Here is a 25,066-nt window from a genome sequence, read left to right as displayed (position 1 = left end):
AGGCTGGCTCATGCCGCTGCCCCAGACAGCTACGGCCCCGGCAGTGGCGCGCCCACACCCCGAGATGCCCGATTCAGGAGGGCAAACAGCCCATTCCATCATGCTGGTAAAGCCGGCTGCTCCCTGAGCCACGGGGGTGCCCGTTTACCTGGCAGATGGCAATATAAGAGTAATTAACACGCACACACACAGTATCATTTATGCTCCTGCAGCGCCTGGGAGACCCAGGCAAAACCACCTTTGTGGCAGGTGCTGTACGAGCACCAGAAACGACAGTGACCTCTTTTCCTGTGGTTTGGAAATATGAAGCAAATATTGTCCTGGCCGACACCACAAAGAGCAAAATCGGGCAGAGGAATGAAGTTTTAGTGTGTCATTGTAGCCCCAAATCTCCATCACCGCTCCAGAGCAAAACCAAACAAAAAGTATATGTACTGTTAACCCCACTAAGAGCTGAAATGCCTGAAACTCTGTGCTGAGTTTTTCTTTCACTCTTCTTGTCAAGGACACTTTTAACACAGCTGACGTGGTGGCTGGACCGCCAGCGAGCTCTGACGTACAAAACTCTCACCCGGGACGCAGGTCTAAGATATGAAAACCCTCCACAAATCCACAGCAGCTCAAGAGGAAACTGGTTGAAGATTTCAAGCACAAAGCCCACCAGACCGATGCCTGCTGTTTATTTTCACCTCTCCTCCAGCACCAGCCAGACTTGCCAGCCCTTGGCAGAGATGTCCACCTCTCGCTGCCAGGGCCCTGGCCCTCAAGGTGAGCCCGGAGCGGAGGGAACTGCCGCCCGCCTTCACGCCTTCTGGGGAGGCTTCGGCAGGGCTCAGCCCAGCGTTAACACAGCGACTGGCTCCATCTGGCTTCCAGCACCTGCAAAGCGACCTTTGCATCGCTCCTGGATCTAGCCGACACCCCCTGGGCGGCCAGCGGAGCACCCCGGTGGGCCCACACGCCCGGGGAGCCTGCCGGTGCGGAGGCCGCAGCGGATGCGGGGAACTGCCACGGGCCGAGGCCTGCGCGGCCCCTCCTGGGGCGACGCCTCTGCGGTAAAGCCCGGCCGCCGGGGCAGCGAAGGGACCGGGGAGCGGGGCCGGGACGGCGAGGCTTTCCCCCGCACCGCTGCGAAGAAGGCGACCGGTGCCCCGGGCCGGGCCTAGTCAAAGGACCGCCATGTCCCGTTTCCAGGGCAACGGGCTCGGGCGCTTCCGGGGGAGAGCGGTGGGGCGGCAGCGCCCCCTGGCGGTGGGAGGCCGCGCGGTGCCCGGTGGTGGGATCCCGGGGGGGGGTCGGGCTGCTCCGGCCCCGTCCAGGGCCTTGAGGCCCCCCAGGGATGGGGCATCCGCAGCTCCTCTGGGTAACCCCCTCCAGCCTCTCAGGGCAACACATTTCTTCCTCAGAGCCAAGCTAAATCCGCCCTCTGCCGGTTTAAAACCATCGCCCCTTCTGCTGTCACTACAGGTCCTGGGGAAAAGCCTCTCTCCATCGTTCTTCCGAGCCCCCTTATATGCTGACAGGCTGCAGAAGGTCTTCTCCAGGCTGAACAACCCCACCTCTCCCAGCTTTTCTCCACAGGAGAGGTTCTTCCAGCCCCCTGGCCATTGCCGTGGTCCCCTCTGGACCCGCTCCGAACAGGTCCAGCTCTGCCTTGTGCTGGGACCCCAGAGCTGGATGTGTGCTCCAGGGGGGTCTCACAAGAGTTGAGGAGAAGAATCACCTCCCTTGACCTGCCAGCCATGCTGCCTGTGATGCAGCCCAGGAGACGATGGGTTTGCTGGGCTGCGAGCGGCCATTGCCGCTCATGCCGGCTCACGTCACCCATTTGTCACCCTCCGGCATCTCCAGGGGCTTCCCTGCAGGGCTGAGAAGGAGGGCTGGGACGGGGCAGGCAGGGAGAGCCTGGCAGCAGGCAGTGGGGGTGGTCCTGGCTGTCCAACCTCAGGCGGGAGGAAGGCATGCGGCCCCCCGGCCATGCTCCTGCCCCATCCCACCGGCCGGGTACCCTGAGGACCAGGCTGCAACCTCCACTGCCCATCACTGGGACAGGGTCTCCCACCTTTCCCTGTCCCTGTGCACCTCTGATCTCTCGCTCCCAGGGACTCCCCTTCTCCCCCAAAACTCAGGGTTTGGGAAATTTCCCATCTGTGCCTCCAGCAATGGCCCTGGCCACCCTGAGTCATGGCACAGGGACGACCTCACCTCCCCCAGTCCAACCAGCCCGGCCAGTCTGGTGCTGGTGACACAGTTTCACGAGGCCACGTGGGCCACCAGCATGATAATTAGCATCCCCAAGGGCCACCAGCACATCAGCCGCATTTCCCAACTCCCTGCACGAGCCTGCTGCAGATGTGGCAGGGCATGACCTGACACTCAGAGATGCCAACGGAGACCTTTGCCAGCAGCTGCCAAAACCTTTTGCCACCACTACCAGGTCCCCATCGCCAGTAACGTGGGACTTTTTGAGTGAAAAAATGATGCAGCACAATAGGTGGGGACCAGGAGGACTAGAAACATGGGCAGCCGGTGAACACCAGGCAAAGCCTGACTCTGCTGGGAGGGTGTCTCCAGGAGGGAGCTTGGTCCCTGCCAGTGTCCCCAAGAGAGTGACACAAGCTCTGTGATGCTGGTGTCCCATGTTCCGGCTCTCTTGGGCAGCAGCATCAGGCTCACACATTTTTGGTTCGGGATGAGGAGCAGCAGCACCGGTTGCCCTGGCAACGCGAGATGCTCTTCTCCAGATGGGGACAATATTTGGCAAGATTTGCTAAAAATACTTCCTAACTCAGCTGTGACAACACCACCCATGTTGCATCCTTGCTGCCCCCAGGGCTCAAGCTGGGTTGGTGCTGTCCCTGCTGGTACCCAGAGCTGGCCCTGGACCACTCACCTGGGGTGGGTAGGGATGGACCAGGGAGCTCCCCGTGTCCCACCAGCCTCCCCAGTTCCGGCTGACCTGGCAGGGCCACCAGTACCAGTCACTCCTGGGCTCAGCCAGCCCATGCGGTTGGGGACAGAACAGGAGCCAGGGACAACTGGTGACATTTACCCCAAGGAACGGATGGGGGGAGCTCCCTGAGGAGGGACCTGCAGGCATGGGAGGGCTGCTGGGGAAGGTAATGATTCCTTAGAGTTTAAATAGGTTTAAAAGCTATTTTTTTTTATGATTTTGCTGCTTGTCCTAATACCATTACAGCCTTCTCCATGGCAACCAGGTGGGGCAGCTCAGACTTTGGTCCTGGCCGGGGAGATTAGCTGCCAGAGCTGAAATGATGGGGGGGGCGGTCAGCTGGGGAGGTTCACGCTGGCCGGGGCTGCAGTGGGAGGAGAACATCCACAGTGAGGACCCAAAATGAGGTCCCCACAGCCAGCCACGGTACACCGGGCAGGCGCAAGGTGCCAGTGAGCAGGGCAGGCTCACAGTGATGCTGGAGGGACCAACTGTGCCGCAGGGTCCGAGCATCTCCTGCCGCAGGCAGTGGGACATGTCTGGAGGAGATACCCTCAAGGAGCTTTAAAGGTGGAGCTGGGTCTAGCTCCTCCCTGCACTGCAACCGTGTTGGGAAGGGATTTGCTTATTTACCCTCTTTATTTTCCCTTCACAGCTCGTTTGATATTTTCCCTGAAAGAAGGCTGTTGGAGGCAGGGATAAACCCACTCCCAGCCACAGGTAGGGCTCATTTAAACTTCCCAAAGAGGTTTTGTGGGTTTTGGCTGCCTGGCCTGTGCTGGTTCAGCTCTTTTTAGCTTCCAGATTGATTACACGTTGTGTCAATATGTGCTTAGTGCCTATTAGTGGGTGCATGTATCTCCATCTCTCATTTCTCCCTTCTGATCTATAATTTCCCAGAAGAGAGTATTAAAATAGAGGGGGAGGAGAGAGCCACTTGGGGCCAAAAAGCAAGGGACAAAACAGTGCTTGTGGGAAAGTTCGGCTGCAAGGCTGGAGCCTGGCTGTCTCTCTCCAACACCTTTTCCCATGGGCACAGTCCTGCTTTGGCCAGTGAGAAGGTTGCTTAAAACTGCCTGAGTTAAGTGGTGAAGAACTGAGATGTGCCTTGTGGAACTGGAGGAGATGTCAGGCTCCCATGGGGATGGGTAAGGTGGGAGCATGGTGGGGACACCCATGGCACGGAACTGGTGGTGGAGAGCATCCCTGCACCATCTCCACCTTGGCGACTGGCACGGTGGGAACCAGGGCTGGGAAGAGCTTCAGCACTGGTGGGAGAGGCCTGTTCCCAGAGGCATGGATGTGAACGGTGCCAGCCCCATCCTGGTGCATCTTCAAGGAGGAACAGGGCTACCAGGAGGTCAGGAAGGATTGGCCATGGCTTTTCCAGCTGGCAGCCACTGGTCCACAGGGCTAACTCTCACTGGGGCAGAAGTGGCTTTTTATTTATTTTTTTTTTCTCTTTCCTGGAAACTGGTAAAAGATTCTGTAGAAGCTGTGTTGGACACCAGTGGGGAAATGACCTGGGACACAGAACGAGGTCACCAGCCTCCCCAGGGTGGTTTTGATGAGCTGCCAGGCAGAGAGCACGATATGCCAGCCCCGGAGCATCATCCAGCACCATCCCACCGCACATGGGGCTGGCAAAGGAGCTGAGAGACCCTCACAGCTGTCACCTTGCAAGTGGGACCCAGGCTTTGCTCTCTGCTTCCCTGTGGCACAAAAGTGCTGAGCCGAGTGGCACGCAGTGCTCCCCGCACTGTCTCCACCCACAAGGCAAGATATACCTGCAGAAGGGGTCTGTGGGTTCAGCCCTGAGGCTTTTACTGTCACACAGAGAAGAGCTCTGTCCCATTTTTCAACTCATCTCCCACACGTATCACCATAAAACCTCAAGAATTCCAGCCCATCTCCCCATAAGGGTAATCCCCACACCTCTAAGACCCTGTGCTATGCGGATGCTGCAAGCCCCAGCATGTGTTTTTGGGGTCCCAATGCAGCGTGAGAACCTGCTGCCAGGGCTCAGCCCAGGGCAGCCCTGGCAGGGCAGGGCAGGCACCCAGGGAAGGCTCAGTGCTGCTGCTCAGGGATCTCCAGGAGCCCAGGGCACAGCCGCGGGGCATCCTGCAAGGCTGCTCCATCCAGCCCTCCATGCTCACTGCCCACACAAATCCCACCTCCAGCAGGACCACCCTCCCTACCATAGCCTGTCCTCCTAGGCATCCCCCTTCATCTCCCCCTCCCCAAGCTGCCATAAAAGCAGTTACAGACCAGAGGAGAGAAGCAAGGAGCCTGTCCCAGGTGACGCTCACCCCGACCACACTGTCCCTGGGGCTCAGCCCACCTCCTGTCCCAGCAGCGGTGGGGTTAAGCCTGGCTGGGCAGGCGGCTGGACAGGCGTCAAGGTGGTTGCTCCATCCATCCCTGCGCAGTCAGTGGGGCCGGACAGCAGAGAGGGAGCACTGCCCTGCCCGCCACCATGAGCACAGGCAAAGGTAAGGCAGGGTAACCTGCCCACTCACCCAGCTCGGGAGGGACGGGCAGGGCAGGGGGTTGGAAGGGGAGACGCTAAAACTCTGCTGGGGCTTTGCACTCAAGTCACCCTTAGCTTTTCTCCCCCCTCCACCGCTAACAAGACATTTTGGGAGCCCCCATGCTGCCTGGGGTGCTTGCAGGCACCGTTGGGCAGAGCCCAAACACGGATGGGAACTGCAGGGATGGGCAGGGGCCGCAGCACCGAGACCCCTCAGCTGCAAGGAAGAGCAAATTAATGTGGGGAGGGCTCGGGAAGGAGGAGAGGAGACTGGGGGCCTTTCCCCATGAAAGGGAGAAGCCGCTGCTGCAAAGGCAAGAGAAATTTTGGGGGTCCATGCACCTGAGGGGTCTGAGCTGTGGCAGGATCGGGGGGTGATCCTGCACCCTCTCCCAAGGGCAGATCCAGCCTCCAAAACCTCCTGCAGCTGCCCAGTGTGCGCAATGGGCTGGGACTGACCCCTCTACCCCCCGCCCCCGGCAGTGCAGGCACCCAGCTAGGGGGTCCCAGGGGGGTCCCCTAGAGCAGCCATAGCCCCACACTGACAGTGTCCCCTTTCCTCCACGCCGCACAGCAGGCGTCACTCTCCTGCTCCCCCTGGCCCTGCTGCTGGCCACCGCCTCCCAGCCCCCCGGGGGGGACACCCCAAAGGACCAGGGGGACACAGACCCCCCACGCTGCCCCAGCCCTTGTGCCTGCAGCTTGGACGACTACAGCGAGGAGCTCAATGTCTTCTGCAGCACCCGCAACCTGACGCGCCTGCCCGAGGACGTGCCCCCCAATGCTAAAGCCCTTTGGCTGGACGGCAATAATTTCACCCTGCTGCCGGCTGCTGCCTTCAGGAACCTCTCGGCCCTGGACTTTCTGGACCTGCAGAGCAGTCAGCTGGCCGCCGTGGAGCAGCACGCCTTCCACGGGCTGCGGAGCCTCTACCATCTCCACCTCGAACGCAACCGCCTGAAGCACTTGGCTCCCCACACCTTCCTGCACACCCAGAACCTCGTCTCCCTCAGCCTCAACAACAACTACTTCAGTAAGGTGGAGGAAGGGTTGTTTGCCGGGCTCTCCAACCTCTGGTATCTGAACCTGGGCTGGAACTCGCTTGTGGTCCTGCCTGACAAGGTCTTCCATGACTTGCCCAATTTGAGGGAGCTGATCTTGGCTGGGAACAAGCTCCCCTACCTCCAGCACCAGCTCTTCTGCAGCCTTACTGAGCTGAAGGAGCTGGACCTGAGCGGGAATGCACTCAAAGGCATCAAGATCAACATCTTTGTCAAGCTGCAGAAGCTACAGAAGCTGTACCTGAATCACAACCAGATCAATGCCATTGCACCCCGTGCTTTCATGGGCATGAAGTCCCTGCGGTGGCTGGATCTCTCCCACAACCGGCTCGTCTCACTGTTCGAGGACACATTTCTGGGCCTCCTGAGCCTGCACGTCTTACGTTTGTCCACCAACTCCATCACCGGCCTGAGGCCCAGGACTTTCAAAGACCTCCAGTTCCTGGAGGAGCTGCAGCTGGGGCACAACAGGATCCGGAGCCTGGCGGAAAGGACTTTTGATGGGCTGGGTCAGCTGGAGGTCCTCAGCCTCAACAACAACCAGCTACAAGACATCAGGGTTGGGGCATTTCTGGGGCTGTACAACGTGGCAGTGATGCACTTGTCTGCAAACTGCATCAAGGTCCTCCCCGACTATGTCTTCAAGGGGGTCACCAAGTTGCACAGCCTCCACCTGGAGCACAGCTGCCTTGGCAGGATCCGGGCAAACACCTTCTCCAGCCTCTCCAGCCTGCGGCGGCTCTTCTTGCAGCACAACGCCATCTCCATCATCGAAGACCAAAGCTTCAGCGAACTGCATGAGCTCCTGGAGCTCGACCTGAAGCACAACAGGCTGAGCCACCTCTCACCCCAGCTCTTTGTGGGTCTGAGCAACCTGGAGTACCTCTTCCTCTCCTCCAACCAGCTCCTGGAGATCTCCCAGGACACCTTCAGCCCCCTCCAGAGACTCTTCTGGCTCGACCTCTCCCATAACCAGCTGGAAACGTTGGACAACACCATCATCTCCCCCCTGGCCAACCTGCGGTACCTCAGCCTGAGGAATAACTCATTGGAGACCTTCTCGGTGGGCTTCCTGTGCACTTCCTTTGCCCTGGAGCAGCTGTGGCTGGGGGGCAACAACTGGCACTGCAACTGCTCCCTGAAGGGCTTGCGGGACTTCTCCCTGCAGCATCCCGTGGTGGTCCCGCGCTTTGTGCAGTCTGTGGCCGAAGGGGACGATGCCCACGTCCCGATCTACACCTACAATAACCTCACCTGCCTCCATCCCCCAGCCGTGGCAGGCCTGGACCTCCGTGACACCACTGAGGACAGCTTTGCTCACTGCTGAGGTGCGCTGGCCCCTCCCAGGGGACACACCGCTTCCCAGTCGTGGACCCTCACCTGCCACCTCCCTGGCCCTGTCCCAGGCTCCCTGGGGCAGCGGCTGGAGCTCTGGCTCTGTGGCCACCCCAGATTAGTCCAGCTTTGCCACCACCTCCAGCTGCCCATCCCGGTGCTGCCGCAGCAAGGAGAGCCGTGCCTGGGCGATGCTGGATGGGCACTGGCTCCCCAGGCTTCAAACTGAAATATTTCAGTCCTCTAATATTTAAATAGCAGCCCCCAAGTCAGGACGGTCACTCCCAGCTCCCATCGGCAGCATGAACATCTCTCAGCCTCTGGGATGGGGAAAAGCTGCACCCCCAGCCTGGAGGTTGGGGGTGCAGCTACAGTGGCAAACGGGGGTTCCCTTGCCCCCCACAGCAAGGGGCATCCCTGCCAGGGCCAGGACTCATCAGTGGGACAAAACAAAGCATCTTCCTGCCACGGAGTAGTCACGAAATCCTAAAAGCCCCCCGAGCTCCCCAGTAAGTTTAGGGAAGGGGACAGATTACTTGCTTTAATCATTCCTTGCACTAGCAAGTGTAGGCAGGGTACAGAAAGCCAAACGTCACTTACCTGATAAATCATAGCAGACAAATAAACCTTTGGAGCTATCGCAACCCATCTTGTAAGTATGTTTTTTCCAAAGCACGTGCTGCACCTGGCCAGGGTTTCTTATCAGAGCCCCTCAGGGCTTGCAGACACAGGGCAAGGAGTGCAGACTCCCCAGGGTGCTGGAGGAGTTCACAGCAAGTTTTCTGCAAGCCCCCTGGGTGGGTGGCATGTGCCCAGGGAGGGAGCAAGAGGTGCCCGGCCATTCTGCAGAAGTCAACGGCCCGGTCAGACTCCAGTGCCACTGCCTGGCTCTCCAAATCCCAGATAAGTGACCAAAGGTCAGACAAAATTTTCCTGGAACGTTGGACATGGGGGAAACCTGGTCAGGTGCGAGTCCTTGCTGCAGGCACAGCAGGAGCAGGGACAGATGTTCCTCCTGCTCTCCTCCAAACAATGGCTGCTGGCTGTCATCCAGTTTGGTTAGTGGAAATCCGAGATTTCCCCCTGTCTCCCTGAAACAGCACTGCAAGGGTGAGTCCCAAGCATGGAGAGGGCACACAGGCAGGAGGGGCTCAGAGTCCAGGAGGAAAGGAGATAAGATGCAAGGACACCACCTTCATTTGCTTCCCCAGCTTAAGTCAAGTCTGCAAGAACAGGGCAGGTCCCACGGAAGCAGCAGCTCTGGGGCCAGGGAAGGAGGTCCAAGGGAACAGGACACTCAGAGCAATGAGGCAGGAACCACCCAGGGACATGGAGGAGCCCCACATGTGGCAGGGGTGTGGAGAACAGCTGTGGCAAAGCATCCCACAAAGGACTGCCAGGGCCAGCTTTCAGCAAGATGAGGGACTGGCTGGATCTTGAAGCTGGTATGGAAGGAGGAAAGATTTAGCCAAACCCCAGCAAGGAAACAAGGGAAAAGCAGGAAATACCTAGATGTACATGAAGTGCTTGTAATACCAAGACTCACAGCTACAATGAGGCCTGAAGCCGTGGAAAAGCAGAAGTCACAGACCTGGATTTTAAGAAAAGTGTTTACTGCTTGGAACCTTTAAAAATATTCCTGAGTCACAATAACCCCCAGCAGACCAAAAAGGTCTTGTTTCCAGCACAGCAGGATGCAGACCTCAGACAGGTGGTAGATCTCCTGAAGACATTTTCTGATGCAAAGCACATGCCGCGCCCTCATTGGCCCATCAGGAGCCGGTGATCTGAGATTTCAGAGCAAGGTGGCCTGGCTTGAGTCCACATCAGAGCACCCAGCCACTCAAACTCATCAGCCACTGAACCAAGTGCCATACAATCCATGATGCAAGGAAAGCAGCAGGAGAAGGCAGCAGCGTATAGATCCAGATGATCGGTGCTGTCTGGATTCGTTGAGGGAAGAACAGTCGATGGCGTTTGCCACTGTAGCTGCACCAGGTGATCACCAGAAGCACCGCAGCGTACAAGACACCATGGACACAAGCTAGAACTCCCCAAGCACCCACACAATGGCTGGCTGCAGAGGAAAGGGCTGCATGGCTAGGGCTAGGAACAACTGTACCATCTGGGCAGAGCACTGCCACATTGAGAAGGCTAGAAGCAGGCTGCGCTGTGCAGGCAGGAGCACCCGTGCAGGGTTTCTTTAGATCGGGGGGGTGGAGCAGTACTTCCCTTTTTGGATCACTGTGAGTGGCACTGATGCTGTGCTCCCCCCTCCCTCCATCACCTCCCACTGAGACAGTTTTATAGTTAAACAGCTTCTGCATCCTCCTTCCCCACCAGCATGGGCAGCTGGTGGTGCTGCCAGGCCAGGGGCTCAGCCGGCAAGAGTCCAGCTCCACACCCTCCTCAGGAGCTCCGCTGCAATGTACCATCCAAGATCTGCTGGGTGATGTGAGCCAAGGCAGGGAAGGCAGAGCTCTTGGGAAACTCTTGGATGAAGTCTCTGCCTTCTTCCAAGCTCTGGCTGAGTTGGGGGTCCAGGGGAACACAGCCTGTGGGATAGGAGGAATGGGGAGAGTGACTGCTTGCTCATTGTAAGGCAAAGGCTGGAGTCAGGATTAAAGAAACACCCTGCCAGAGTCATCTCCAGCAGAAGCAGTAGGAAAGAAGGCAACCACTACCCTCACTGAGCTCTCCAGGAGCTACTTCTCACGTGCAACCACTTCCTCTGGGTCCAAGACCCCACTCCACCACAGCACTTTGGGAGAGACGCTCTTCCCTCCTGATCCCCCAGCCCTGTCCAGAGGGCAGGGTTCAGCCCTCAGCACCCCATTTCTCAGGGAGGCTCCAAGGCATTTCAGGATGGTTCTTGTACAGCTTCAGGCTTGCTCACTCTGTCACCACGATGTCAGCAGCCAGAGTGGGCTGCTGACCATCACCACCTCTGCCCCAGCAGGGGCCAGATGTCCACTCTGAGCAGTTTGGTTGGCAAAGAAGCAAAGCAAGAACGACACCTCACCTCTGACCAGCTGACAGGGGCTCACAGGGACTGGAATCCAGCCTGTCTGCCCCTGTGACACTGCATCTCTCCACTCAAGCACTCCCACAGTACCATGCAGACATCACCTCTAACCGCACAGAGCTCTGCTCAAGAGGCCACTCACCTAGGAAGGGGACCCCAGCATGCTTGGCCAGCTCCTCACCTCCCCCTTTGGAAAAGATGTTTGTGCACTCCTGAAGGAGGAAGAGCAAAAGCAGCGAGTCATAAACCCCAGAGCCCTGTGTGACAGGGCAGGCGCTGCCTGCACATGAGTAGAGCCAGCTCCCCTCCACCTTCCTAGCCTCAGGGCACTGCCTTTGCCCCTGCCCTCCCCCAGCTCTCTTCAGGAAAGCAGAGCCAGTGGCTTCTTCCAAAGCTGACATGCAGCAGCTGGCAGCTTCTAGTCTCCCTGGCTCACAGAATCACCCTCGTGGCACTTGCTGATTTTCCACCCAAGGCACTGCATCGCGAACAAGAACCTGCAATAGCCCAGAAGTGACAATAAACTCACCGAGCAGTGTGGACAGACGAAGCCGCTCATGTTCTCCACAATACCAAGAACTCGTAAGCCTGTCTTCTTACAGAATGTCAGCTCTCTCCTCACATCTCCCACAGACACGGCCTGCAGGGGAGAACAGCAGAGGTTAGGGATGTCTATCCAGACCGACCACGGGTCTGCAGCAGGCATGCATCAAATGAGAGGCACATGTGTAGAACAAGCAGCCACAGACAGGCCTGTGCAAACACCCACCTGGGGTGCATATTCCCCCCCCCCCCCCCCGCCAAAACCACGTTCAGAGGCAGAAGCCTGCCCAGGAACTCCAGTTCAGCCCCAGCCAGCTGCCCTACCTGGGGTGTTGTGACCAGGATTGCTCCAAGCGGCTTGTAGGGCCGCAGGGCCTCCACCGTGGAGATGTGCTCGTCGGATGTGCCCGGCGGCGTGTCCACAATGAGGAAGTCCAAGTCCCCCCAGGCCACATCAGCAACAAATTGTTTGATCAAAGCTACAGAAATAAAAGGGGCATTAAAAAAAAAAAAATGCAACAGGTTTCACCAGGTGCCCTGGGAGCTGTAAGCCAGGCAGGGCAGGGGTCAGGAGGCACCCTGGGTGACAAAAGCCCAGGGAGAGACAGCAGGGCTATCTGTCAGCACAACACATGCTGCACTCTCCCCATCTGAGTGATCTGAACCCACTCCTGCAGAACAGGAGCCTTGTTCCTCTAAGGAATGACCAGCCCAGAAAAACCTGGCCCCCAGCAGGAGCCAGCACCACCTCCAGGAGGGTTCACAGAAGGTTCCCAGCACTGGAAGGTGGCCACCAACAGCAAAACCCAACCGTACCATTTTTCTTGGGTCCTCTCCACACCACAGCATCATCTGGCTTCTCCAGCAGGAAGCCGATGGACATGAGCGAGATGCTTTTATCTTGGTCCACAAAGACAGGGACCCAGCCGCTGTCACACTGGTGCACGTCGTTGTCCTGCGCCCTGAACATGCGGGGTATGCTGGGACCACACAGGTCCACATCCAGGATCCCCACCTGCAGGCAATGAGGCAGAACCCTTCAGACAGGGCTGAGCACAGTGGCAGCACCCAGCCACGCTCCTTCCCTGGGTGAGGGGAGGCAGCATCCAAATTTCAGCTGCTTGCAGCACTTTACAGAATGGACTCTCTAGCTCAGCAGCCAGATTTGAAACACAGTTTCAAAGAACTGCTTTAAAGTCTGACTGCCCTCCTGGCCTCCTTCCCTCTGAGGAGGATCTCCTGGGTATTTCCAGGCACTTTGGGGAGATCTTTATGCCAGACACCTGTCAGGATCCAAGTGGCATTGGCTGCACAGAGCCTTTAAAAAAATCATCAGGGAATTCAGCCTGTCTCACAGCCATACAGTTCCCCTTTGTCCCCATCGGGACGCTGTCCTTCAGCCTACCCACTTCACTCCACAAAGGGAGTGTGTGTTATACCACAAACCAGCAAAGTCATATCTCAGTGCCTCAGTATCAAAACCAACAACAAGTCTGGGGTGATTTTAGTCTTAGATGAAGGGGAAATGAGTGGCAGTTACCCATGCTGGATCACACAAACACAGAAAAAAAATCCCTTGAACTGCTATCACAAACAGCATTTTTGCACAGACAATCCATACACTGCCCACATAGGATGCACACATACATAAAGGATGAGCAAAACCCAGCCCAACTGCAGGTCGGGAAGGAGAAGACAGAGCTCAGCATCCCACAGACCCTCCCTCACCTTCTTCCCGGAGTGCCGCAGTGACAGAGCCAGCTCGGTGGCGATTGTGCTCTTCCCCACACCGCCCTTCCCGGAGAGCACCAGCAGGATGTGCCGCACCCCAGCCAGGTTGCTTCTCTCTGGAAGGAATGATAACGAGGCATCAGAGTCTCTTCTGATGCAAGACAGCAGCGCCTGACAGGTCAGCACGGAGACACAGATCTCCGCTGAGAGCGATGGTGGTTGTCACCGCTCCAACAAGTCTGGTTTAAGCGTAAGGGAGAGTGAAAGAAGAGGTGGATGCGCCACAGCCCTTTTGCCATCAGAAAAGGAACAAAAAGAGCAATGGCACTAAAGAGTCTGTGGGGAGTAAAGGCTTTGTCCTGATGACCTAAGTGGCAATTGGGCAGCAAAGCAATAAACACCCACAGGGCCTTGTAATGCTGGGCCTACGCCAGGTTCAGCCTGAGCCCTCTCGGGGAACGGCTGGGAGGCTGTTGGTGAGGTCAGGCCCTTGGCGTTTCCTTCCTCCACGCCACATCAGTCACCTCCCCACCGTCCCAGGCTCCTCTCCAGCCTCCATGCCATCTCTTGCTATGTTGTCAGTGCCGCTCGGGTCTCTGCTCCGGATTCAGCCGCTGCATCCCATCAACGCAGAGCCGAGAGTGGGGAATGCTCGGGGCCAGTTTCCCCATCCTGGGGCTGTACGGGTGGCAGAGCATCAGACCGGGCACTTGGGCAGCAGCCGAGCAAACGCCACCCACCCACCCGGGCCCGCGTTCCCGGGCATGCCGTCACCACCGGCCACTGACTCACCGCGCCTGGCCTGGCCCGCCCCCGCGTCCCTCCCGCATCACACCGGCACCGGGACCGGCACCGGCGGCATGGAGCCCGCACGCACCATGGCAGACCTCATCCGCACTTCCACCGACGGTAACGGCGCTCGGCCCCAATAACGGAGAAGGGGGGAAGAAGGGGGGGCGGGGAGTGGGGGACGGAGCCCCCCTGCGAGGTGCTCCCGGGATACCGGCCCGGTGACACCGGCAGCCCCGCGCCAGGCCCGGTTACTCGGCGCCCCCCCACCCCCAGCGGGAGCCAGACCCGGGTCTCCGGCAAGGCCCAGCGCCGCTCCCCGGCAACCGGGCTCCGGCCCAGCCCGAGGACCGCGGAGCTCCCCTCACCAGCAGCCGGGCCCCATCACCACGGCACCCGGCCAGGCCCCGTCACCCCGGGCGGGACGTTCCCCGCGAAGTGCGCCGGGGCGCCCGCCAGGCTCCGTCACCCCAGGATCCCCCATCCCCACGGAAGGCCGGCTCTAGCCCGGCAGCCCCGGGGGAAGCCGCCCGGCCGCAGACCCCACCACCGCTCACCCCCTGCCGCCTCCTCCATGCTGATACCGGAGACCACCCGCTTCCGCCTTCCGCCGGGTTAAAGCCCCGCCTCCGCGGACTGGCAGGCGCCGTCCCCAATCGCTCATCGGGAACCCGGCCCCCCCAAGGCTCTGCAACCAATCCAATCCTCCGGCTCCCCTTCCGCCAACCAATAGCGTTAGTGCTTTTCGTCCGCGAGCGCGCTCGCCTTCCGAAGGGACCGCCCAATGGCGCGGCTTGCCGAGGATTGACGCACGGCGCAGCCAGTGGCGCCGTGCTCCCTTCAGCCACCTCCCTCTCCCTCCTCCTTCAGCTGTGAGCGACGGGGCGCTCAGCCAACGGCGAAGGGGAGCGGCTCAGACGCAGCCAATGGGCGCCTGAGGGGCGGTGTCGAGAGAGGATTGTTTATGTCCCGGGAGGGGAAAGTAGGTCAGAGCGCGGCGGCGGGGCCGGGCCGCGGGGTAACGCTGGGCCGGGGCCGGGACCGGGCCGCGGGTGGGATCCGGGATCTGGGGGCCGAGGCCTGGGCCGGGCCAGGCCGGGCCGAGCCGGGCCGGGCTGTGCGGCCCAAGCACGGCGGCCTGGCCTGGCCTGGCCGCGCCTCAGCTGCGCGGGACAGCCGGGGCTCCGGTGCCCGCCTTCCGGCGGAGCCGCCTGCCGCTGAGGTCAGGCCGGGGGCCGTCGGGGAGAGGGGACCGGGCCGCGGCTGCCCACGGTGCGGAGCCCCTTGGACGGCCGGTTGCCGCCGGCCCCGCCGCCGTCTGCGCTGCTGGGTGCCTGGGGAAGCGCTGGCCCGGCGAGCGGGACTGGCCGGGCTGGGGGGGCTCCGTCCAGGGCGCGGCCTCCGGGCCCGGAGGGCTGTCACGGCGGAGGGAAGCCCTGCAGCGGCTCCCCGGACTGCCCGTCGGGCTCAGCCCTTGGGCCGAAGCGTGGAGGAGCAGCCAGGAGCCGGCTGGCAGGGAGCTGCAGCCGGGGCTGTGAGCACCGTGCGGTTCAGGGCCTGCAGCCATCCGTCTCCTCGGACCCACGAAAAGGCCTCAACAGCCCTAGGTTCCCCTCTGGGGTGAGAGACTGGCTTTGCCCTTGGTGCTGGATCACGTCCTGGGGCAAACGCTGTGCTATGCCAGCTCTACCCCCTCAGCCCTGGCCTTAGCGGGGTGCTGGGGGAGCAGAGCTGTTGCGTTTCGCTGCTGTGGGTTCTCTTCAAAGCCGAAGAAGGGGAACTCTGGTGTGGTTTTAGGTGCTTTCCCAGCATGGCCGTGCTTGGCAGAGGTGAGAGCCCACTGGTTTCGGCGGGTGGGATGCCCAGAGCCCATCAGAGCATCCGTGGGCACCTGCACAACTGGCTGTGGCTCGGCCTGTCCTACTTTTCCAGGAGCTGCTGGCCTGTTGGGGACTGAGGTGCAGGAGGAACAGGGATGGGTGCCGTACAGCAGGCACTGGGATGGGGCTGACCCACGGCACATTTGCAGGATTCGCGTGCGCTCAGGGCCCACCTGTTGCACATCAGGGAAGGACTGGAGTGGGTGTGGGCGTGCAGAGCGGCTGTCTGTGCCAGGGAGGCCACCACAGAGGCTGAGCGGAGGGAGTGGGTTCAAGGGATGGGAAGAGGGGTTACAGCCCTGCGGGTGCCTCTTGGTGGGGAGTTATTTTCTGCAAAGATAAACTTCAGGGAAAATGAGATTGGGCATTGAGGTTCCCCTGTTGCATCTAGTGCAATGCTCCCATGCGGTGGCTGGGAGCTGGTGTCGTCTGTCAGGCTGTACACAGGGAAGGAGCCTGTGGAAGTCTGTCTCTGAATAACACCCCTGCTTGAGTCAGGAGACAGGCAACTGCTTCACTTCTGTCTGTTGCCCTTGAGGCAAGTTGGGGCAGGTCCATGAAAAGGCCGGTTTCCCATCAGCGAGCAAGAAAGTGGTCTCTCCCCCACCCCAAACACTGAGAGTAAAGTCTTCTCTCAGTGGGCAGTAGCTCAGAGGTGAACAGTCTTCCCCACAGACAGATAAATGCAGCTCAGCTGCGCAGGGGCCACGGCGGTGCAGGTGGCCGAGCAGCACGGCTGGAGCCCAGGCAGCTGCCGGAGGGTGACCAGGCACCCGTGAGGCCGTGCCTTGGTGGCTGACGATCCTGATGCTTCCCAGGCCAGCAGTGAGAGGCGGATGCTGGATTTGCGTGCTGCACAGGGGGCAGCTGCTGCTGGGTCTTTGGGAGCATTTCTGGGGGCCAGTTCAACACCTGGGCTCAGGGAGAAGTTGACCCTGCGTGGTGAAAGAGGTTGAAGTTTGCAGAGGCTCGTGATGTGGGAGGAACTTACTTTGCATCAGTTTATCCATTGAGGCGGCCTGTGCAGACGTGGTTCGTGCTGATCTTTTCCCGGCGGGGCTATGGTGACCTGGGAAAGGTTGCTTCAGAGGGCAGAGCCCGGTGGGTGGCGGGTGGAAGCAGAACATGGCTGCTGTGTGTAACCTCCTCTCCCTTGCCCCCCAGCTTACCTGTCTCAGAACAGCATGGCACGACGCACGCGGAGCAGCAGGGCCTGGCACTTTGTCCTGAGCGGGGTGCGGCGCGAGGCGGACACCCGGGCAGTCGCCTTGGCCACTGGTGCACGTGGCTGGGGCTACGACTCTGACGGGCAGGTAGGCTGGCGCTCCGGTGGCTCTGAAGCAACACGAAGGAAAGCTTTCCTCTCCCCCGACAGCAGGCACTTACTCAAGGTCCATCTAACTGAGCAGCTAGTACTTCAGCAGGCAGAACTGGCCAAAATCAGAAAAGACTTAACATACAGGCTGTCTGATGAGCCTCCCCCAAGCTCTAATGTGGGGTGCAGGGCTCCCAGCACATCTTCTCAAGGCAGGGAAGGCTAAGCTGCCCATAATCTGCTCCCCAGTTGTGCACCACAGCTCTGTCGTTAGCTGAGCCAGGGAGCTGATCGCTACTAAGCCAAATGCTTTTTTAAGCATATAATGTGTGTGTGTCTTGTATAAAGTACATACAGTATTTTTTAAATATTCTTTTTTAAGTAGTGATCTAAATATGTGTTTAAACTGGATCAGTTCTCGAATCTGGCTTGCTATACGGCTGTACTAACTTCTGGTCTTTGTGTGGCTGGTAGGTCGTGGTGGAGGGAGTGGGGCTGCTTCAGTCTGTGAAGTTACATTCTCAGATATCTTCAAACTGAAATTCTCTCACGTTTTCTGCTCTGTAACGTGCACATCACTTCTGAACCTGGCCCGGGCATGCAGGTGTGCTGGAAGATGGGAACACAGCAGGAAAAGTAGTCAGTAAAACAGTGCAAGGAGTGACTTAGATTCACCTCTGCCATACTTCACTCTTTTCCCCAGTTCTTGAGTGCATGAGTTCAGTTCCCTGTGCAGTGGTGGGGACGCAAGGAACTGCTCCTGGAGCTTCAAAGCTAGGCTAAAGCCTTACGAGGCCACTCGCAGAGCATGGTGTCCAAACCCAGGCACTGTGCTCCCAGAAAATGAGCCTTTTCGCTGCAGTTGGAGTTGCTTTGTGTTTCTGCAGTAATGGGAATGCCTGGATTTCTAGATAGCTGTAGTTAGGAAGGGCCAATGAAAGAGACAAATCAAGCTTTTTAATGTACAGGCTGGAGAAGGTGGGTGGACAGTACATAAGTAAGCCCGAGTCATTTCATACAGCTACAAGAACATGAGTTTAAAGGATTTTTGTCTTTAAGTACTGCTTACAAAGTCTGCCATGGGGGTGAATACGAGCAAGTACACCTGACCAGCATGTAAACCCAGAGTAACTCGCTGTAGTCTGTGGTAAAAGACTCCATTAGGCGATGCCAAGCCTCCCATAACACAGGGAGCGAGATGGGGCTTTGACTCTTACAGCGTCCAGTGCAGGGGCACTTTGGTCTCTTGGCACTGGGGAACAGTAAATCAAGTTTTCGTGTTCATGCATGAAAGTAAACAAAAGCCTTTTAATCCTTCCGTAGGTTCCCTGTGGGCCTGTCTGCAGTGCTGGCGTGAGGAGCTGCAGCCGTACTGCTGAACTGGTTCCCCTTTGTTCTGCCCTCTCCTCTGCCTGGCCTCCTGTCCCTTTTCCTCCTCATCTTGTTTGCCTCTCTCTCTCTCCCCTCTGTCAGCTCCCAGGCTTTCTAGAGCAGTGGTTTTCAGCTGTGTGCTCTGCTTTTGTGGTGCCTTGGCTGGGGTCTCCAACTGGCTGTAACCTGCCCATTGAAAACCACAGCTTTAGCACAAGAGTTTTCTTAAAAATGCATGTGTTAAAGACTTGGACTGTTACACTGCTTGCCTGCTGTGACAGATCCTCGCCCCTGGAAGGCACAAAGAACATACCCGCATTGTAGAATGCCTGGTGCTGAGAGGTCTCTGCAGCTCAGACAGATGCTAGCCAGGTCCCAAAGCAGGGCAATTCAACTGGCACAGTCTCTTGCCTCCCTACATGGTGGGCCAGGCTGGGGCACGATGCAGCCATGCCGCCACCAGCGCTGGATGAGCCTGGGGACCTCCCCGCACAGCTCTGCGGCACACCAGACCTCGCAGGCCTCTGCCAGCCCAGCTCCCTGAGCCTGGGGGTGTTCAGTAGTGACCATTCCTCCGCTCTCCCCGGCAGCACAGCGACTCGGATTCGGAGCCGGAGTTTTCCTCCCTCTCGCCCTCCATCCCAAGCGCCATCCCTGTGACTGGGGAGTCCTACTGCAACTGCGAGAACCAGAGCGAAGCGCCCTACTGCTCCAGCCTGCACGCCCTCCACCGTGTCAAGGACTGCCAGTGTGGCGAGGAGGATGAGTGTAAGGAAGGGGCTCCCCAACAGCCCGCCATAGTCCTTTGGGGTTTGAGGTGGGTGCAGTCCTGGCCTGGTGGCATGGACTGCACCCCTGCACGGATCCTTTGCTTTCCATGGGGGCCTTTATCTCTGTCCCATTGTGCAGTGCTCCTTTGTTTACATCTCAAGGCCACATAGACTGTAGGAAGATTACAAGCACGTGCCTCCTGTGAAGTTTCAAGGGCTAAGTGCTGAACTTGTTAACGCATAAGAGTTCACCTCTGGGGACCTGTTTTCAAATCCAGCTTAGGCTACCAGTGAAACTGGCCCTTGTGGTTACAGCCCTCTTGCAGCTGATCCCTGGTATGCCTGGCAGGGCGCCTGGCTGCATGGCAGGGCATGCTCAGAGCAGAGGGGAGAGGTAGGCAGAGGGTGGGCTTGGGCTGGCCGAGAAAGCCTGTGGTGTAGCGGAGCTACCTCTTGAGCCTATGAGAAGTGTGGGAAGAAAGGAGGTTCTGCCTGGATCTGCGGAGTCTTGTGTTAACCAAAATGAGAACTGGTGAAGGCTGACAGCTTCGGGTTCAGAGCACTGAACAGTCCCTGGTGAGACACTGCAGAATAGTTCAGGCCTCAAACAACTCTCCAGTGTGCACAGCTTAGGATTTAACCTCTTAAACGGTAAAAAAAATGAAATAAAAACCCTGACAGGCCTTCAAAACAAATGTCCGCTTGTGCTTTGGCTTGGGGATTGCTCCCTGAGGGCCTTTGCCCATCCTTGTCCCCTCTGTGCTTCCTGAACAGATTTTGACTGGGTGTGGGATGACCTGAATAAGTCAACGGCCACCCTGCTGACCTGCGACAACCGCAAAGTGAACTTCCACATGGAGTACAGCTGTGGCACTGCCGCCATCCGGGGGAACAAAGAGCTGGCAGATGGGCAGCACTTCTGGGAGATCAAGATGACGTCCCCAGTCTACGGCACAGACATGGTACGTGGGGCAGAGTCACTTACGGGCACACAGAAATGTCCAGTATTCTTTGAACAGGGACTGGGAGAATGAAGAACCACCCACTGTAGCCGAAGATCAGATTTGAGGCCATCTAAGGAACCTGAATGTGCACAAGTCCATGGGACCTGATGAGATGCATATGTGGGGCCTGAGGGAACTGGCAGATGAAGTGCCTAAGCCACTATCCATTGAGAAGTTGTGGCAGTCCAGGGAAGTTCCCACTGGAAAAGGGGAAACATAATCCCCATTTTTAAAAAGGGGAAAAAAGGAAGACCCGGGGACCTATAGGCCAGCCAGTCTCACCTCTGTGCCTGGCAAGATCATGGAGTAGATCCTCCTGGAAAGTATGCTAGGGCATATGGAAAATAAGGAGGTGATTGGTGACAGTCAACATGGCTTCACTAAGGGCAAATTGTGCCTGACAAATTTGGTGGCCTTCTACGAAGGTGTTACAGCCTTGGAGGATAAGGGAGGAGCAACTGACATCATCTACCTGGACTTGTGCAAAGCATTTGACACTGTCCTACGTGACATCCTTGTCTCTAAAATGGAGAGACATGGATTTGATGGATGGACCACTTGGTGGATAAGGAATCGGCTGGATGGTCACTCAAAGAGTTGCGGTCAACAGCTCAATGTCTGAGTAGAGACCAGTGATGAGCGGTGTTCCTCGGGGGTCAGTATTGGGACCAGTGCTGTTTAACATCTTTGTTGGCAACATGGCCAGTGGGATTGAGTGCACCCTCAGTAAGTTTGCCAATGACACCAAGCTGTGTGGTGCAGTCGATGTGCTGGAGGGAAGGGATGCCATCCAGAGGGACCTTGACAGGCTTGAGAGGTGGGCCTGTGTGAAACTCATGAAGTTCAACAAGGCCAAGGGCGAGGTCCTGCACATGGGATGGGGCAATCCCAAGCACAAATACAGCCTGGGTGATGAGTGGATTGAGAGCAGCCCTGCAGAGAAGGACTTGGGGGTGTTGGTGGATCAAAAACTGAATATGAGCCGGCAGTGCGTACTCGCAGCCCAAAAAGCCAACCACATCCTGGGCTGCATCAGAAGCAGTGTGACCAGCAGGTCGAGGGAGGTGATTCTCCCCCTCTACCCACTCTGGTGAGACACCCCTCTCCCCCCCGCCGGAGTATTGTGTTCAGCTCTGAGGCCCCCAACATAAGGAGGACATGGACTGTTGGAGTGAGTCGAGAGGAGGGTCATGAAGATGATCAGAGGGCTGGAGCACCTCCCCTATGAAAACAGGCTGAGAGAGTTGGGGTTGTTCTGCCTGGAGAAGAAAAGGCTCCAGGGACACCTTATAGCAGCCTTCCAGTACTTAAAGGGGGCCTACAGGAAAGGTGGGGAGGAACTCCTCATCAGGGAGTGTAGTGATAGGATGAGGGGTAATGGTTTTAAACTGAAAGAGGGGAGATTTAGATTAGATATAAGGAAGAAATTCTTTACTGTGAGGGTGGTGAGGCACTGGAAGAGGTTGCCCAGAGAGGTTGTGGATGCCCCATCCCTGGAAGTATTCAAGGCCAGGTTGGATGGGGCTTTGAGCAACCTGGTGTAGTGGAAGGTGTCTCTGCCCATGGCAGGGGGGTTGGAACTAGATGATCGTTAAGGTCCCTTCCAACCCAAACCATTCTATGATTCTATGAACAGGACAGCAACCTTCTCCAGCAGTTTGGCTGGGCCGCCTCACTTAGGTAAGGAAACTGGAGCTGGGAGCCTTCAGGTCCATCCTGAAACCTCTGACGTGGCTTTACCAAAACCTCTGGGTGTTTTGGACTGTGCCAGGAAACAGAGGGGAGAGCTGGAGGTGGAGTCTTGGTTGTGTTTTCTTGCTCAAAAAGACACTAAGCTTGTGTTCTTCTTTCTGGCCTTGCCTCCCAGATGGTGGGAATTGGGACGTCGGATGTGAATCTGGATAAGTACCGCCACACCTTCTGCAGCCTGCTGGGCAAGGATGAGGACAGCTGGGGACTGTCCTACACAGGTAACGCAGGCAGGGCAGTGGCAGAGGGCAGGAGGGCTGGAAGGGCAGCAGTGGGCATAAGTGTTGTCCAAAGGGGTTGAGAAGTAAATGATCTGAATGGGATTGAGGCCAAAAAGGCCACCAGGCCTGCAAGTTAATGACAACAGGAGTGGCTGCCTGCAGCCCTTAGCTCTTGGAGCATCTCACGTCGCCTGTGTTTTGCAGACCCCTTAGGATTGGTGCGTGAACCTCCAGGGCACCTGGACTGCCAGTTGCATGTCACTGGTTGGGGGTTTCAGTGCCGCTGCCTGTGCTCTAGCACTGCAAAACCTCAAGTTTCCCCTTTTCATTGCCTGCTCTGGGGTGGCAGGGAAGGGATCAGGCAACAGAGGGATTTTTTAGGTACTTACGGGAGTTGGGATGAAGTCATGGAGCTCAGGCTTTTCACTGAATGCCATTTTTCTTTTTTTTCTTGTTTTAAGGACTCCTGCATCACAAAGGAGACAAAACCAACTTCTCTTCGAGGTTTGGCCAAGGCTCCATCATTGGGGTGCATTTGGACACATGGCACGGGACACTCACATTCTTCAAAAACCGCAAGTGCATAGGTAAGAGCAAGGGCAGCCGCAGTGGCTGGCAGGCAGAGGGACTGGGAGTGGGGAGCAGTGCAGCTTTGGCTGAACTCAGAGTCTGGCTGCAATGGGTCTGCAGGAGAAAATGCTGGCATAGTAGAAGGCCAAGGCATGAAGCGAGTGGGAGGAAGGTTACATTTGCTGTTTAACATATTGGGATTTCAAAAGGCTGTTTTCCAAGTGTTTTCCAACAGCTCTGTAGTTAATAGGTTCAGGGTAGCTGGGGAGGAGTGAGATCACCTTGTCAAAACTAATGCGAAGCCTTCCTGATGCTGTCCCCTGGCAGGGGTTGCAGCCACAAAGCTGCAGAACAAGAAGTTTTACCCCATGGTGTGCTCGACGGCAGCCAAGAGCAGCATGAAAGTGATCCGCTCCTGCGCCAGCTGCACATCCCTCCAGTATCTCTGCTGTTACCGCCTGCGCCAGCTCCTGCCCAACTATGTGGACACGCTGGAGGTGCTGCCATTGCCACCAGGACTCAAGCAAGTGCTACACAACAAACTTGGGTGGGTCTTGAGCATGAACTATAGCACGTTGAAGCCTTCCTCCTCCTCATCAGGAAGCGACTCAGATAGCTCCTGTAGCTCAGATGCAGAGGCCTGCCAAAGGAAGAGATGCAGGAGGACGTAATGTCTCTGCAGACGAACTGCTGTGAGGGAGTCAGGTGGGGTTTTGTTCTGCCGTTTATGAGGGCCGGCCAGGCCTGGTGCACCTCTTTCTTCATGGGGACATCCATTTCTAATCATTTGGAAAGATTGCTCTTATGCTGTTGGAAATCTTTAGCCTAAATATCCATCACATGCATTGAAAAGACCTGTTGACTCTGAGGTCCCAGCTCTGTCCAGCAGGTAAACTGCAGCCAAAGAGCTGAGCTTCATCTCCTGACTTGCTCTCAAAGCCATTGCCTCTTCCTGAAGGATCCATCCCTCTTCTCACTGTCAGCAGAGACAAGATTTAAGGTGGCCTTCTGGTTTCAGAGCATACTAGATCTAGTCAAATCATGGACTTGACTCATCAAAAGACAAAATCAAAGAGCAGCCCCCTCCTCCTAATTGTCATGTGTTGGTTAGGTATCTGCCATGAACTCCTCACACTCTGGGGCACGATCGAGCAGCAGCACGTAGGGAAACGGGCTCCTAGAGATGCATCTGCATCACTGTTTTGAAAGAGCAGTTACTTACACAAGTTGAGCTGTTGGTGATCTTTCTCGAGTCCCCAGTGACTTTAATTGCTTTGCATGTTGGATCCTGCTGCTTCTCCTGTATCAAAGGCTGTATTAAACTGTAATAATAAAAATAGAAACTATCTTTCGTTCCTCTTCTGGCCCTTGAAGGCAGGAATCTGAAGGCGCTTGTCAAAAATAGCCACGCTAGCGCAGCTACCAGCCTGGAGGGGATGTTTTCAATGCAACACTTGTGTGTCAGATCTAGAGGAGGTAAAGGCAGTGGAGATTACCTTGCCTCTGCCCTGGGAGGGAGGGTTCTTGTGCTTCCCGCTGAAACACCAGTCTTGTCGGGATGGATCTTCAGCAGAGCCAGACTGATGCCACAGCACCACGTGCTTGTGGCAGCCTGGCAGCAGAACCAGGTAGCGTCTGCCACTCCTGCAGGACTGGATGCCAACGCCATTCCAGTCCCTGCGGTTTCTGACTGCTTTCCGCAGGGCCTGCGGTCAGCCTGTGGGGCTTTTCCCCGGCCTTTGACCTCTCCTCCAGTGAGCAGTGCATTTGTGGATGATTAGGTCTGAGCTGGCACCATCAGGCAAGTGCAAAATTGGAAAGTAGAAGAGGGTTGAAATAAATAGGATGCTTTTACCCTGTCCTCTCCATGGGTTTCCTTCCAGCATGGTCACTGGGAACACAAAGCTTCAGCTGCTGCCTTTTCCCCTGCTCCCAGTACAGACCTGCAAAGGCTCTGGTAAAGCTTTTTGCACCACATACATTTATTCCCTGTTGAGCCACGAGACTCCATGCTTTTCCTTCCCACATCACAAATCTTTAAGCGAAGATGGCTCTCGCTTCTCTGGTGACAGGGTTTGAATGAAAACCTTAATGAAGTAGGACAGGCTCTCTGTCAATCCATCTGTATCAGTGCTGCAGCCAGAAAAAACAGCCTTGCTGGATTGTTCCTCCCCAGGAACTAATTCAAGTATTAGCAGATGGAGGCAGAAGAATCC

At 57.3% G+C, this 25,066-nt stretch overlaps 3 protein-coding genes across 11 annotated transcripts; 2 read left to right on the top strand and 1 right to left on the bottom strand.

Annotated features, from left to right (window-relative positions):
* Positions 1-5,387: 5,387 nt before the first annotated feature.
* IGFALS (insulin like growth factor binding protein acid labile subunit) lies at positions 5,388-8,495 on the top strand. Its single transcript, XM_075059364.1, has 2 exons — positions 5,388-5,448; positions 6,061-8,495. Exons 1-2 carry the CDS (start codon positions 5,433-5,435, stop codon positions 7,872-7,874), a joined length of 1,830 nt encoding a protein of 609 aa, XP_074915465.1. The 5' UTR covers positions 5,388-5,432; the 3' UTR covers positions 7,875-8,495.
* A 979-nt stretch (positions 8,496-9,474) lies between these two features.
* NUBP2 (NUBP iron-sulfur cluster assembly factor 2, cytosolic) lies at positions 9,475-14,624 on the bottom strand. 4 transcript variants are annotated; one of them, XM_075018244.1, is made up of 7 exons: positions 13,706-13,859; positions 13,179-13,297; positions 12,267-12,465; positions 11,775-11,929; positions 11,437-11,547; positions 11,050-11,119; positions 10,118-10,437 (listed from the first exon to the last, which is right to left on the bottom strand). In XM_075018244.1, the coding sequence occupies exons 1-7, from the start codon at positions 13,743-13,745 to the stop codon at positions 10,292-10,294; spliced, it is 840 nt and encodes a 279-aa protein (XP_074874345.1). In that variant the 5' UTR covers positions 13,746-13,859; the 3' UTR covers positions 10,118-10,291. The 4 variants fall into 4 exon arrangements, with proteins under 4 accessions (XP_074874343.1, XP_074874342.1, XP_074874344.1 ...); XM_075018242.1 differs by lacking the exons at positions 11,050-11,119; positions 13,706-13,859 and adding an exon at positions 14,528-14,624 and having other exon boundaries at positions 9,475-10,437; XM_075018241.1 differs by lacking the exon at positions 11,050-11,119 and having other exon boundaries at positions 9,475-10,437.
* Positions 14,625-14,801: 177 nt separating this feature from the next.
* On the top strand, positions 14,802-24,198 carry SPSB3 (splA/ryanodine receptor domain and SOCS box containing 3). 6 transcript variants are annotated; one of them, XM_075018251.1, is made up of 7 exons: positions 14,802-14,956; positions 17,015-17,163; positions 19,127-19,304; positions 20,081-20,268; positions 22,178-22,280; positions 22,742-22,867; positions 23,178-24,198. In XM_075018251.1, the coding sequence occupies exons 1-7, from the start codon at positions 14,935-14,937 to the stop codon at positions 23,519-23,521; spliced, it is 1,110 nt and encodes a 369-aa protein (XP_074874352.1). In that variant the 5' UTR covers positions 14,802-14,934; the 3' UTR covers positions 23,522-24,198. The 6 variants fall into 6 exon arrangements, with proteins under 6 accessions (XP_074874352.1, XP_074874348.1, XP_074874347.1 ...); XM_075018247.1 differs by having other exon boundaries at positions 14,910-14,952; XM_075018246.1 differs by having other exon boundaries at positions 14,946-14,988.
* The last annotated feature ends 868 nt before the right edge of the window (positions 24,199-25,066 follow it).

This window comes from Buteo buteo, chromosome 29, assembly GCF_964188355.1.
Source record: "Buteo buteo chromosome 29, bButBut1.hap1.1, whole genome shotgun sequence".
NCBI classification, from domain to species: domain Eukaryota; kingdom Metazoa; phylum Chordata; class Aves; order Accipitriformes; family Accipitridae; genus Buteo; species Buteo buteo.
The sequence above is the reverse complement of the archived record's forward strand: the minus strand, read 5'-3'. Positions and strand labels throughout refer to the sequence as shown.